Source organism: Blennius ocellaris (genome assembly GCF_963422515.1).
Source record: "Blennius ocellaris genome assembly, chromosome: 5".
NCBI classification, from domain to species: domain Eukaryota; kingdom Metazoa; phylum Chordata; class Actinopteri; order Blenniiformes; family Blenniidae; genus Blennius; species Blennius ocellaris.
The window spans coordinates 26060833-26075445 of NC_137654.1; the positions used below are offsets into that span (position 1 = coordinate 26060833).

The 14613-nt window shown below is 42.1% G+C and overlaps 1 protein-coding gene and 1 long non-coding RNA gene across 2 annotated transcripts; both read right to left on the reverse strand.

Annotated features, from left to right (window-relative positions):
- Window positions 1–2059: 2059 nt before the first annotated feature.
- znf740b (zinc finger protein 740b) lies at window positions 2060–8841 on the reverse strand. Its single transcript, XM_080496768.1, has 7 exons — window positions 8759–8841; window positions 6329–6481; window positions 5942–6175; window positions 5574–5702; window positions 5342–5477; window positions 5053–5171; window positions 2060–4079 (listed from the first exon to the last, which is right to left on the reverse strand). The coding sequence occupies exons 2-7, from the start codon at window positions 6371–6373 to the stop codon at window positions 3930–3932; spliced, it is 813 nt and encodes a 270-aa protein (XP_080352894.1). The 5' UTR covers window positions 6374–6481; window positions 8759–8841; the 3' UTR covers window positions 2060–3929.
- A 907-nt stretch (window positions 8842–9748) lies between these two features.
- On the reverse strand, window positions 9749–10291 carry LOC308130879. Its single transcript, XR_013936644.1, has 3 exons — window positions 10189–10291; window positions 10011–10091; window positions 9749–9928 (listed from the first exon to the last, which is right to left on the reverse strand). It is a non-coding gene; the product is annotated as an uncharacterized lncRNA (long non-coding RNA).
- Between the last annotated feature and the right edge of the window lie 4322 nt (window positions 10292–14613).

Below are 14613 nucleotides of genomic sequence, written 5' to 3' on the forward strand. Positions count from 1 at the left end.
TTAAATAATTGATTTCTGAATAATAGCCCCAGTATTAAAGAATATTACAATATTTGGTATTCATTAATAAGTAATGCATTCACAATGTCCCAGCCTCATTGTTTCGACGAGAACACTGGAATTTCTGACAAATTGCTTCATTTGACATCAGATAATCACTCAGCAAAGGTGATGAGTTGAATTGATGCGTCCACATTTGTTGGTTCAGCGCTCAAACGCACGGAGACGAGCGAGGGTGCACCAACAGAGAGGAGTTCACGGACAATTCATCTGACTTAACGCTTGCGCTCCTGTGTGAGGGCGACGTGTTCACTGAGCTGTCGAAGGGTAAAAATGGGAGTAACCCGGACAGAGGGATTGAAATTTTAATGATGAGCAGCACCACCAGCAGCGTGCTGACGGCCACCGAATACCTCAGACAGCTTAAATATCACTGCTAATTAACACAGAGAGGTGGGCTGTCACCGGCGTGATGGATGCTCGGCGGGGGCACATCGTCGCTTCCAACCAACCAGCGGTTCCTTTATTAATCAAAGCTGAGATGAAAAGGCTCTCCCACACCTCAGGGAGAGCGAGATAGCAGGAGCATATTGTTGGGAAGGGTTTCAATCATTTGCGATGGGCCCGTGATGTGTTTGATCAGTTGGGGGGGGGGGGAGGCCAAACATTTGTAAGGAGACGGAAGGTTTGCACTTGTTTTTGTAAACCTTTGAACCGCCTACATGTTGACAGAGCCACAACATTTGCAGTCAGCTGAGATTTACCGCTGGAAATTTCTGTTTGGTGTTTTTTTTTTTTTTTGTTGCGGCCCTCTGACAGCAGAGGTGAGCATGTGGAGAGCCGGCGATCGGTCTCGAGGAGAGCTCTCCTTCCCTGATGGAGTGAGGCGGGCTGAGGACAAGGCGGCACTCCCACACTTTACCTCTGGACTGACTCCATGATCGGTCTGTCTCGCTGAGATGATTTCGAACCCCGATGATTTCAGCACTTTGTGCATGAAGATGGAGTGTTATCTCCCCCCTCTCTGATCTCCTCCCCATCTACCTCACTTAAGGAGGTCCATTGTTAAGTGCCGGGGGCCTGTGGGTGCTGTAAATCAGGCTGCAGCAGGAGGGGATGTCTCCCATGGGGGGAAAGCGCACACTCCCAGCAGCCTTCGGGGCTGATCTCATCCTGCCTATCCTAATGCCGTAATTAAAGAACTAGTCAATAGCGAAAAAGGAAGGTGCTAAAGGCTATGATCCGCGCTTCCTAACGCACGGCCGGTGTGGCAATATGCACGCAGGCAGAGTTATGGGACAATGTGGTTGGAGAATTTCTTTTCCCGGAAAAATGTGGGGCATCAAGCCATTCACACCCAGACCGTTATATCCACTGAACATTTCACCACATAAACACTTGGAACCAATGGCCCCTGTGATTGAGTGTTGTACATTTACATTCCCCCACTGTGCGTTTCTGGTTAGTTTTGAACAAAAAGATGTTGACGCTCTAACCTCAAGTTAAATTACATGTTAAGGCACATTTCAGGAAGTTTTATACAGGAGATGGATTCTTGTTGGCAAAATTCCCAAAAAGAGCAGACTGTCCAAAGTCCGTCTATAGTGTGCGAACACCAGCCTGTGTGAGTGTGCATGTCTAAAGGAGTATTACTAACAACATGAAGCACTTTTAGACGGCTAAAGTGCAAAAAAAAGAAAAGAAAAGTTAATTAAGAATGAATGGTATTTACTTACAAAAACGTTCTCTTTATGTACTAATCTGCTATTGGTGTTCCCACACAGATCATTGTGACCCTTCAGTGATGGGGTTAAAACATTTAGTATTGTCTTTTTTTCTTCCACGTGTGCCTCACAATGAAATCAAGTGACTCGTGTGGTCATGGCTGCCACCTGCTGACAGAAGTGGTGCGTCGCCGATTTCTCACAAATGTGACTGTATCATGTTGGGGGTTTCCAATGTGAAAGATAAAGGTGGAGTAACTTGCAAAGCCACTGAAGAAACCTGGTTGTAGATCACACCAGCGACATAATGCGATGAGAAAGAAACACCTTTTTATTGTGATTTGAGGCCCTAATACTCCACTAGGTACAGTGTGACGGACTGAGTCAAAACTCACTTCACTCCTGACAAATGAATGTTGGGACTCACATAAAGAATAAAAAAAAAAAAGAAAAAGAGACAAAATAAAATACAAGATTTTCCAAAGAATACATGCAAATAAAGGTTTGGAAAACTAAACATGGCTGCTACTCTAAAAAAGACATGAGTGGAAGCTTTCTCCGAAAAACACGATGAACAATGACCCCCCCCTCCTGCGGCTTTTCCACATGTCGTAACAAAATAACCAGTCTAATGTATATAGCTTTGAAAAGAAACCAAACTTTGATTCACTTGAGGAGTTTAGGTCCCATACATACTAAATTTCTACCCCTAATACAATTTAAATATATATTAACTCCATAAAACAGCAGACAGTCAGCGATGGGCCCCAAACTCCTTTTCCACATATTTCTAAAGGTCTGACAGCAGCTGGACTACCTGCCTACGATTAAACATTTTAGTCTAAAGAAGTGTTAAAACGCACGCGTTCTACGACTGAACCGACGTCCAGTGTTTACAGAGAGCCTCGGACCTAACGGGCTGCTGTTGGGCGCCACCAATCTAACAAGTTCATAGTCCCCCCCCCCCCCCCCCCCCCCCGTTTACTAAACCAGCCGGTAAATCATCTTCACTGAAGACACAGTGAAATGTCACATTCACTCACTACAGGAAGAGTGTGAGGAACCCAGTCCGGTGTGTGTGTGTGTGTGTGTGGGGGGGACGTCTTCTCCTCCTCCTCCACCTCACGTCCTCAACTTAAAGGGGTTATAAAAAAATAAATGAAAGGATAAACTGAGATATTATTGCAAAAAAATTGAATTTAGCGCAGGAGCATCAGGGAAGCTTGCGTCGTCTCCTTTGACATTTCTCACACGTTTCTACAAACTAATCTCAGTTCAAAGCACATATTTATAGATGTGTGGTTTATATATCCATGTTCAAGAGCTATAAAAAAAAAAAAAAAAAATACTCCTATAAAGCCCATCGTATTTCATTATCGACGGTTTTTAGCGTCGCATCCAAAATGTTTGGCAAAATTGCGAATATAAGTCCAGGATGAGACAAAACATTTCAGGAGCAATGGGATGACTTCTAGTGTTTTCTACTTCTTCATCTGGATGAAATGCGGGTTACACATGACTTTTGATCTATTTAAGACTTGTGTGTCAGGAATACAAAGGACATTTTTTTTTTGCACACAACTACTGTGATTTTTTTACTCTGCGATGAGCGCCAATAATATTCAGATCAGTGTTCTTATAAAGTACCTAAAGACTGGTTTTATAGGCGGCTACTTACATGGTCGGGGCTACACACACTCACACACACACGCCACCAGTTCTGTTGGTACACAAGTAAAACTTCCAAGCGCATTAAACAAGAGGGAAACAGTAAAATCCTGTGTGTGTGTGTGTGTGTGTGTGTGTGTGTGAGTGTGTGTGTGTCCGTGTTTGTCCTTCAGAGACTTCTGAATAAAAACAAACGGGCAAAGCTGCCGGTTCACTGCAGATCAGAAGGTGGACGATACACTGAGCATCCGGATTAGATTAAAAAAAAAAAAAAAAAAAAAGTAGTTAAACTGTTCAGTGACAGCAAAAATACCCCCAAACTGTTCAGGTAAAAAGGAGTATTGCCATAATACCATGAACTGTAGTCCAAGATTTCTAAGTGGTCCATCTCTTTTTGCCTGCGTCGTAAATGTAACAGTACGTAAAAAAAAGTACAAAAATCCACTATCAAGCTTTAGGAAGGAGCCGCGGCGTGTTTGGCCGAGTTGATCTCGGCCTCGGCTTCGTCGTGTGGCATCACGGAGCTCCAGCCGACGCTCAGACAGTCAGACGGTTGTTGGAAGGCTGCAGCGGGCTCCAGGAGGCCGTGTGGCCAGATGCATTCTGGGAGTACTGGCTCTCGTCTTTGCTCATCCCGACCGTGCACAGCCGCCGGTGCCTCAGCAGCCGGTCTGTCCGCGAGAAGTTCTGAAGCAGAGAAGACAAATCTGTTCCCGCAATCCAGGCTGAAGCGCCGAGCACAAACCACCGAGGGCACAAGTGCCTATTTCCCTCAACTCCCAAGTCGGAAATGTTTTTATGGGTTCTCGGTTGGATGACCGAGGCTCTGAACGACAGTTGGATGTCTTTGGAATCTTTTCGTTAAATGCACCACTGTTGAGATCCACAGACAGCAGGAAGCACTGACTGAGGCATGCTAACTGGACACTTGTTTTTAATCTATTTTAACAGTACTTCCTATTATATTCAGTCATAAAAGCGTGCATTTTTATTGAAATCATTACCATTTTAATCTTTAAAATTTTTTTTTTTAACTGACTTCTGAACCCCCTCCCTGGTTTCTTCTTGTTTTCAACCATCAATGCTGAGGGCTTTAAGGGAGCTCCGCACTGAGCACTCATTACAGTTTTCAACTATTTACAATAGATGTCAGAGGTCCAACAACATTGTACTCAAAATGTATTGCTTCAAATCCAGCCTTGGTGCTGAATTTCAGCTCATCTAAAGATTCAGAGGGAGTGGTTATTTCCCTGTAGGATATCGTTGAAAGGAAAAATCTGAAAATCGCCTGTGTGTGCACACATTCTCTAAAAAGTTGGAGCAAGCAAGTGGCGGAGTTGACAGACTTTCTTCACTTCTGGGGTCTTATAGACAGACTATGGGGAAACATTTCTGTACTGCATTACTGTAAATGTTGCTTAATATGGGACCTTTAAGAATATCATCATTGTTAACTTGAACCCCCCGAGATTTTTATATCAAATTTGAGACTATAGTTGTGGTCGGTGTGGGAATAATATTGCATGTTGAATCTAATCAGCATGGAATTTGAAATCATGCAACTGTAGTGTATTAGATATTACATTTAAGTCAGAGCTGCAGAAAAAACCTGAGCAGAATTATGCAATCTTAACTCGACAAAGTAAACCGTCTTACTGACCTGATGGCAGCGGTCACACTGGTAGGGCTTCTCTCCACTGTGGACCCTCTTGTGTCTGTCCAGGTGGTAACGCTGAATGAACCGCATGTCACACGCATCGCAAGCAAATGGCTTCTCCCCTAAACCCAGACAGAAAACCCCCACATCAGCCTTCGCGCCAACTTCTTTCCTCGGGTTGTACATCCTCGATCGCTTAACGAGTTTGCTGTAAACACCACAACCTGCTGTACAGCGACACGACGACGGGGAATAGTACAGGGGCGGTGAGTGAAGGAATGCCGGTTCTCACCTGTGTGTGTGAGAATGTGTCTCTTGAGGTGGTAGCTGCTCCGGAAAGCTCCATAGCAGTGATCGCAGATGAAGTTCTTCTGGACTTTCAGAGAGGAGTCGTCGTCGTCGTCCATGTTGATGTGAGGCAGTAAACGCTGCGAACACCGACCCAACATGGTGGAAAATGAGCACGCGGGCAAAGACACGTCGCTTCTTTCACCAACCATCTTAAATCTTGCGAACATGGTTACCTCCACCTCCTCTTTAATTTTGTGGGATGATTTTTTGTGTTTCTTTTTGGGTTGCATATTCTGGTTGGCCTGCACGTCCTTTCCATCCATCACCCTCGATGAGTGATAATCCCCGTCTTTCCGGATTAGCTTTTGGGAGAAGGAGAAGCTAATCATGATTTGGGAAAAGTGCAACCGACTCAAACGGACGATCTCTGGCGCAGGGTCATCCGCTGAATTTCAAACTGTTTAACACTTATAAACAGTTTGAAAACACAAAATGCATCTCACACGTCATTATAATGTCAACGAACACAGTCCAACCAGTACGACGAAATGACCGTATTGAGTAATCGTATTGTCTCCATGTTAAATACTATTTCTCTCACCAGCGGTGGGCAGGTCCCTGCCGACGGGTGTCCCATGTGGCTGATTTGGCCCTGTCCATGGTGAACCTGCGGCCCGTGGTGGTTGTGGCCGTGCTGCGGGTGTGTGTGGTGGCCCTCCGGACTGCCTCTGTGGCCCTGACCCAGCGTGGACATCATCTTCTTCTGGCCCGGGATGTTGTTGGCCTGCATCAGGGCCATGCTGGACAGCACCGCCTCGCAGCCCAGCAACCCCGCCTGGCAACACAGACAACATGTCAGGGACCAAAGGGACTTCTCACAGGGACCGGGACGGGACGGGACGGGACGGGAGGGGGGAGGAGGGGGGGGTCTGGGGCAGACAGATGAAACCATGAGGGTGATTCTGGAGATGAAAAGACTTCCACTGACCCACTTCATATGATCTCGAACAGAATTGTTGGAATGGTGTGTCATCGTCGTGGTTTGAATGCGTGTGTGTTTTGAGGGGAACAGAGGGGGCTTCACTCGGGATGAGGGGTAACAGAAGAGACCACGCCCACCCAAATCATCGGGGGCCAAAGCCTGAAAGTAGAACCATATGGATATATGACCACGTACTCTGGTCAACGAAACACGCGGATTATCAGGCGGGAAAGCCCCAATGGTTTGGTGCACGGAAACACAACTATCGGATAGAAAATATAAAGTGTGATGGGAAACAGTAGGAAAATTAAAAAAAACATTTGTGCAGGTTTGATATACGAGAAAACAAAACAAGCCTGGCACTATATTAAATGGTCAAACTAAATTGTGATAAAAATTTGGTGCAAATTGTGTAAAATTAATGACACAGTGTATAAATAAAGTTTGTACTTTCCATTTTGTACCTTTGACCGCAGCTCAGGGAACAATTTTATTTTATTCTGGGTATTTCCAGTAACGTCTGCGCAGAGATGGGAAGGCGACAAAACATTTAACTCTGAAACCTCTAACTCTAACTCTCCTGAACCTGTTAAGATCAAGTCATTAACTGTGTCTCCTGTTATCTCATCAGAAGAAATCAATGTGGCTAAGTATTAAATAAGTCCAGAGTATTAAAATTACTTAACTATATATATAATGAAATAGTAAAAAGCTGTAAAAAGGTAATCAAACTGTAAGAAAGCAACTAAAATCAAAATGATTAAAGGTAGAGTAAAATATATTCGCAAGTATTTCTAAAACACACACATATATAAATGTTAGCCTTTATGAAACCATAGTCAAATTTTAAGGAGCCATGGCTATGAAAAAGTTAAATTTAGGAAAATATAATTAAACACAGGTAAAATAGAAGTGAAACATTTATAAAAGACGATGGATACTCTAACTTAAGATACATTTAGGATAAAATCACAGGATCCAAATTTGCAAAATGCTACATCTGCAGTTATAGAGAATTACTTTGTGTAAACAATAATTTATTATCACTGAACTCCTGTTGATCTTTGATTTGTGTCAGCAAAACATCTGTTGCGTCCATAGGAATCATCCTACGTGTGGGCACTGGTCTCAGGTAAACTATTTCCATCCACTTTTCTGAAAGATGTTTTCTCCTCAAATCACTTTGTCGCGAACAAAAAATGAATGAAATGATAACGCAGCTGAAGTATCAAGGGGAAAATGTAATTTGGCGACATGGTGATCATGAATATGAACACATAAATGTCTGTGAAGAACATATTCTGAGGACAATAATGAACAAATGTGTATGCAAATGTCTTAATATAGTTGAAATAACATTGATAATAATTATTTATGCTACTGTGAAAATGGAAACAACAATGTAACAAGCAAGCTCTTCTTTAGTGATCCTGTTGTTACACTATATTTTTCTGATGTGTGCACGGTGGCGATAGAGAGCTCAGAGCAAAGGAGCTTGCATTGATGCAATGTCAACATATTTGACTGTTTCTCAGAGGATTGTATATGCCTACTTTGGATTAACATTGGTTTGACCCTCTGGAGCTGGGCTGGACGCTCATGGTCCTGGAGGGCCATAGTTCTGCAGGGTTTCAATGTTCCCCTGCTCCAACACAGCTGAATTTAAAGAATGCATCATGATGAAGCTCTGATTAGGAAACAATAGTTCGGGGTAAAGCCTAGCGGAGTGCAGCCCTCCAGGACGGGGAATCCTCACGAACATGATGCTCAAAAGCAACATTGCGCTTATTTCAAAGTTGCATGCGTCAATCTGAAGCACAGGAAGCGAGAAACGCTGCCCATGCCATTATTGTGGGAATTTATGACGGATTTACTTGTGAAACTGCATAGAACTGCATCATTACAACGCATCATTATAACGATGCAACACTATTATTATTATTATTATTATTATTATTATTTCAGCACGAGGAGTAACAAGTGTGGGCTTCAAATTCACCACACAGGAGGGACATGTGAGTCTCTTCAATGAGCAGATCAGAGTTGAACGTTGTGTTTGCTCAAAAGTTGTTTGACCTTCCACTCACAAGCACGATGCATCGCCGGGCGAAATAACGTGTCCTAAACACGTTTAATATGCACAGAAAAGCTTCCGGTGACGTATTTTTGTGTGCAAGTGCGAAAGATCGGAGCCCGCGGAGAGAGAAGGCCGTAATCAGTCCCCAGGAGTGGGGCTGGTTTTAGGACCACTCTGCCCTCCTCCTCCCCCCATCGCGCACACAATAACAGCCCGGCGGCAGGCAGGGCGTGCGGGCTGAGCCCGACCCCACAATAACACCTCTCCCGCCGCCTGCAGCGGCCACACGCCGCCCGGTACCGCGGCCTCGCGCGCTCACAGAGCCGTGCGCGAAGCGGGCTCCGCACCCGGCCTCTTACCTTTCGGATTTCAGAGGTTTGCTGCGTTCTATTTCTTGTCGCACTTCCAATTTTCTCTCAGTTTACAAACACTGACAGGAAACGGCACCGGAAGTGCTCCCCGGGGACGGTGCTGATTGGCCCTGCGTGCGAACACGTGACCGAGGAGGACCGACACACGGAGGAAGCCATGTTGGTGAGGTCGTGACGGACCTCAGTCAAGCCGCTTGCTGCGTAGAAAGGTTTATATTTCTGGAGCCAACAGTTGTTTCAAAAAATTTTTTAAATAAAGTTTTCCAAACACTACAACATTTTTTTGTTGTTACAATAGCTACAGGAGGACAACCACACTTTTGTGGGGGTAAAACAAGCGAAAGATGCTCCCCCCCTAAAAGGCCTATATAACAATGTACTAAAAAAGAAACAACTTTACTTGAAATGTATATATCAGCGGTGGAACATTTATTCATTCCTGAATTTGTCCCCCCCCCCCAAAATAAATCTGTGTATGGTAAAATAGCAGTAAAATAATTTGAATATTATTGAGATTTCTGTAGATTTACAATCTTAAGCATCAGATACACTTGTAATTTATGCAGTAATATGTTGAACAAAACAGTAAATAAGTCATAAAAATGAAAACACAATTTTAATGCCTTTTTGGAATGTCCTCATGTATTCACAATAAAATGAAATAAGCTTATAAATTTAGTTTTTCTTAAACCAAAGGACAAAAATTGCAACACAGATAACAATATCAGAAAGTAAAAGAAAATGGAAGACATTCATGATCTTTTTTCAAACACCATTTAAAATTTAAAATGTCTCTGGTTAAGTGCTATTTAGGTCAACATAAAGCTGTATTTTAACTATTCCACTTCTCTCCTCTCACAGTAAAGGCAGAAAGGCCTCAGTCAGACTCCAAGAGGAAATCGATGCTTTCAGGAGGCAGTGCCCAGTCGTCCTGACTGAGGAGGGAATGCAGGTGAGCTGCGGTGGCGTTTTCCCTCTGACAGGTACACCAGTAACGCAGCATGGCAAACACTCGCTCAGTGTGAGTCGAGTGGTCCTCTTCAATCTGCTCCAGCTTCACCGACGGGATTTCCAGGCCCATTCTGCCTATTTCCCTCCAGGACCGGCCGATTGCACGAGCCACGGACATCAGCTGCTTCTCCTTCACTAAGCCTGGACCTGTGTCAAGAGACACAGAAAAAGGAAGTAGGTGAACGTTGGGTAGATTAGGGGGAAGAAAACTTTCACAGTCGTGACTCACCATTGCTGCGCTTGTTTTTAGCTGGAACTAAGTCTTGTGTTTCAAGTGTTCCTTTTCTCTTTGTTGATATTTCTTTATTCCCTTGCAAATACAAAAATAATAATAAAATAAAATGCATTTTCAACACAAAAACAAATAGTATTTGCAAATGATACTTCTGAGAAGGATGATGCACTACCTGTGGACAATGTGGCAACTTGCAGGTCCTTCACAAAAGAAAGCATTGGGAAAGTTTCCTGCATCGACTGCTCTTTCAAAAGTTTGAACAGACCTTGTGCTGCTTCTGGGCCTCTCTGGAGGACATGATCCAAAAGATCTGTCACCTTCTCAGTGGGAACGCGGCAGGATTTCACCTGCTGGTAGCCGTGAGGAGACAGCAGACAGCGAGAGTCTGCATGCTGCAGGACAAAGTCAGCATCCGCACTCAGGACTTCAATGAGCTTTGCCTTCTGGCTTCTGAGCAGCTGGATTTCTGCTGCAGGTTCCTCACTCATCTCGGAAATGTCAATTTAATGCAAAAAAAAAAAAGAAAAAAAAAGGCTACACGATGGTTTAAGCAAGCATTAAATTACATTTAATTGTGTCTTTATTGTATTTATGTGAAACACCCTTTTACCTTATACACATTAATATTGATTCGTCTATGAGTGGAGCAATGGTGTGAAGAATTTCCCTCTGGGATAAATTCAATATTTTCTAGTCTACTCTATCAAGACACATTTCTTGTATGTGCAAATATACTTTCTAAATGTCTGAATCTGAAAAGCAGTGGACTTTAGATCTATTTCTATCTTACAAATTCCATCTAGGTAATAGTATTTTATTCCTTTTGGTTTATTCTGATTATATTTGAGATTCTTTCTCTAACTTATACTTTCTTTTACTATTGTTATTAGCTTATTTGATGGTTGTTACAGTTTTTTTTAAGCTAAAGGTCCCATTGAGATACAATCACTCTAATTAGAATAAGTATATTTATAAAAATATTGTTGTTGCTCTGGGATACTGAATCAACTTATGTCACTGTACATTTAAGTTACAGCACACACGTTGCAAATTCAGGATTTAGAATATTCCATCTATTATTTACATCTTTTTAAGTGCCCTTTTAAATAGCATACGGACACATATGTCCCCAAATCAATAACAGTTCTCCCACGTTTACCTCTAAAAACAAAGTTTATGTATCTCTGAACGAGCGCATTCGTGTTTCCGGTACATTGTTTACATCCACGTGCAGAAGTGAAACAAAGCGCCCATTAACTGTCAATACAACACAAAGCACCACGCTAATAACACGTTCCTTAACCTCTCAGCACCTCACCATAACAGCGACATACACCTCAAATACATAGATATACTTCAACCATGGTTTGTTTTTAAAAATAAGGCATTCAAGACATTTCCTCCTCCTTTCTCCCGCTGCTTTTTTCTTCTTTGTTTCCTTTATGACGGATTCCGGCCACATCTGCCCCGCTTGCTCTCACTGGTCTCTGCTGCCATCCAGTGGATGGAGGCCAGAACTAAACGCAGGCTTATTCTGACGCCAGAGTGTCATCTGCCGGAGACTCTCCGACATGGCACGCATTTAAAAGTAATATTTTGTTTTTAATGCCTTAGTTTTATTTTCTGCACAATACAATAGCAGCAAATAAATAAATAAATAAATAAATAAATAAATGGGGCTTATGTGAAACTCTTCAACCAGATTGTTGAAACGTGTTCATGCATTTATTTTCAGCAGGCTGGATATTTGAAACAATGTGTGTACGGATCATTTAAAAAAATTAATACAAAATCAGCTGCAGACAGCCGCAGCTCATCCAGAGTCCTCAACAACCAGAGATGATAGAGCACATTACTCCTGAGCTCCAATCTCTGCACTGGCTGTCTTTGTGTCATATGATCCACTCAAATATCTTTCTTCAAAATATATCTTAGATTTACTAGTAGAATATGAAACATCCTCAAAGTCCTCAGAAAGAGTTTAACCAAAATGTTCCCAAAGTCATAAGAAACACTGTCGCAGCTTTTAGCTTTTATGTCTCTCACCTGTGGAACAAACTTTCTGCTGACACACGCTTCTTTTAAATCAGCCCTTAAAACACTATTAATTGCTCAGGCTTTCCATTGGAAAATACACTTTACTTATTTTATTGCTTTTATCTTAATAACCACCAAAAGAAATTCTTCGGACTGTGGAAATGTACGTTTTTATAGTGGCTGGCAATAAAATCTTTCGAATTTCTGATTCTGATAAAGCTTTTACTTTATATGGTGTCATTATTATGCCTTTCTTAATCACTTTGTTTTTAATATATTCCTTTTATTTCCATGTAAATCCCTTTGTATTGCCTTGCGTCTGAATGGTATTAGTTGAGAACTCAAATGAACTCAAATCAAGCAACAGAAAATAATAACTGAGCAAAACATATAATGAGCAATACAAGTGATAACAAAACTATTAGTGGTTGTATTTCTAACAGCAGCAATAGCGATCATTTGAATAAATTGTATAAATGCATATGCCCTCTATAAGGGTCACACTATAGTATGAATAACAAGTATAATATTCAAAATACCATTAAAGTGTAATGTTAATTTGATCTTCTGGCTAAAATCCTCAGTGCTGTTAAACAATATGAAGCTCCAGACCCCAAGATGAAGATATTAAACAAGATCAAAAGCAACAACAGCAACAACAACAACAACAATAATAATAATAATAATAATAATAATAATAATAATAATAATGTCTGTTTCCATTTTTCTTTTTAAATGAGCCAAAACTCCTTGAACCAGGAAACCGACACCCGCCGCTTCACTTATTCATTAAAACTGTTAAACTGTGAACTAAACGTCTTCTCCGCCCGGGCACACTCCTTCAAAACAAGGAGCTCAAACATTTGTGTCGACACGGAGAAACGTGTTGTTGCTCTTGCCGTGGAAATAGAGTGCTGTAAACATAGGAATAAATATTTGATTGTTTTTGGTTGAGTACAAAAGACTCCCTGCATGAATACAAAATAAAGGATGCGAGAGTGCATACGTGTGTGTGTTTTCTTTTTTTTTTTTTTTTATTGTATCTGTGTGGATTTGCAGGTGCACGCAAGGTGACAATAGAAGCACCGGATACATTTGAGTTATGATTTCAGAGAAAAGGGCTCTCGTCTGTTACTGGACAACAACCATGTGGATCCGCCGGTCGCACGTCTGCTTAGCCTATTTACTAAGCTCCAGCTCTGGGAAATGACAAATCAATATCTTATTCCTGGACAGATATTTGCTTTGTGAGAGAGGAAAAGCCTCCCGAGTCCATTTCATCCACACACGGTATACACTGTGAGTCAGTGTGTGTATTAGCCGTCTGAATAAATCCACTTTTCTCCTTGCCTACAGTGGAGAAGAGGGCAAATCATCATTTATTCCTGGTATTCATTCTCACCAACCTGCTGTATAAAAGAGAGGGGATGCATAATTCATCCACCTCAGGTACTTCTAATTACTTCATTATGCAATAAATTCAGCTTATACTCCGTTTTTTTTTTTTTTTGTCTTGAAAAGCATGGCATTAAAATAAAAACGCTGCCGATCCGGAAGGATGTGCACATGTTGACAGTCTGGGAGCTGTTCAACTTCCAAATGCAGTATAATGTGCTTGTGAAGTGTGCAGTTAGTTCTTTATTTACAACGTATCTCTGCAGCACAAGTGGAGCACATTTTATATTGCGGGGAGGGGGGGTGACAATGAACTTTGTCGCTGATCAAGCACAAATCCAGCTGCACCCTCGCGCTTTTCAGGCCCCATCGCACTCTCTGTCAAGTGGCAAACTCCACTTGTATGTGCCTGCACAGTGGTAGATGGTATAATGGCTCCGATTTTCCACATTGCTTTCGGAGAATAATGCAGTTTCTGTATGAGTGGCTCAGCCTCTATTCTACAGGCCTCTGCACCTGGAAAATTGGGATTTTGTAGATGTGGGTGTGTATGTGTGAGTGTTTATTTATGCATGTATACAATTCAAGAGAGAGCCAGCACAGCAGCTTATCCCCTCCACGCCTTAACGGAGAAATTAAATTTACATGTAAAGTAACTGACGAGGGAAATCACTCTCACTGACAGTCTTTAGCACTGTGAAGCACAAAGGACAAAACGGAGACGGCTCCACATCCGTATGGATCCAATATTGCTCAGTACGCTCTAATACACAAGTTGGGGACTTTGAACTTTACACAGAGATGATGGGGAAAAAAAACAAAAAAACTGATGACATGCATCTGGGTTTCACAAGTTTTAGTAAAACATCTGTGTTTTTCCCTCACAGGAAATCCCTGAAGCTACATGACCTGGGAGAGTCCACCCCCCTCTGGAGGTGTAATAACACTTTAGTGTTTTATTGCTTTATTGCCGGGGACAGCACAGTGGTGTGTTGATTAGTACTTTGCCCTCATAGCAAGAATAAGTCCATGTGTGGGCTTTCTCCAATTTCCTCCCACAGTCCAAACACATGCATTTGAACATTCATTGTTGATCATAAATACAAAATACGTCTGAATCTGTCGTCTAATGCTTCCTCATTGCAGACCCATGCATACATAAAAA

Coding starts and splice junctions, on each gene's coding strand:
- znf740b (XM_080496768.1), bottom strand. CDS start 6,373: ATGACACACCATTCCAACAATTCTGTTCGAGATCATATGAAGTGG. Junction 5,703..5,941: donor CAGGGACCTGCCCACCGCTG/GTGAGAGAAATA, acceptor TTCTCCCAAAAG/CTAATCCGGAAAGACGGGGA. Junction 5,172..5,341: donor ACACATTCTCACACACACAG/GTGAGAACCGGC, acceptor GTCTGGGTTTAG/GGGAGAAGCCATTTGCTTGC.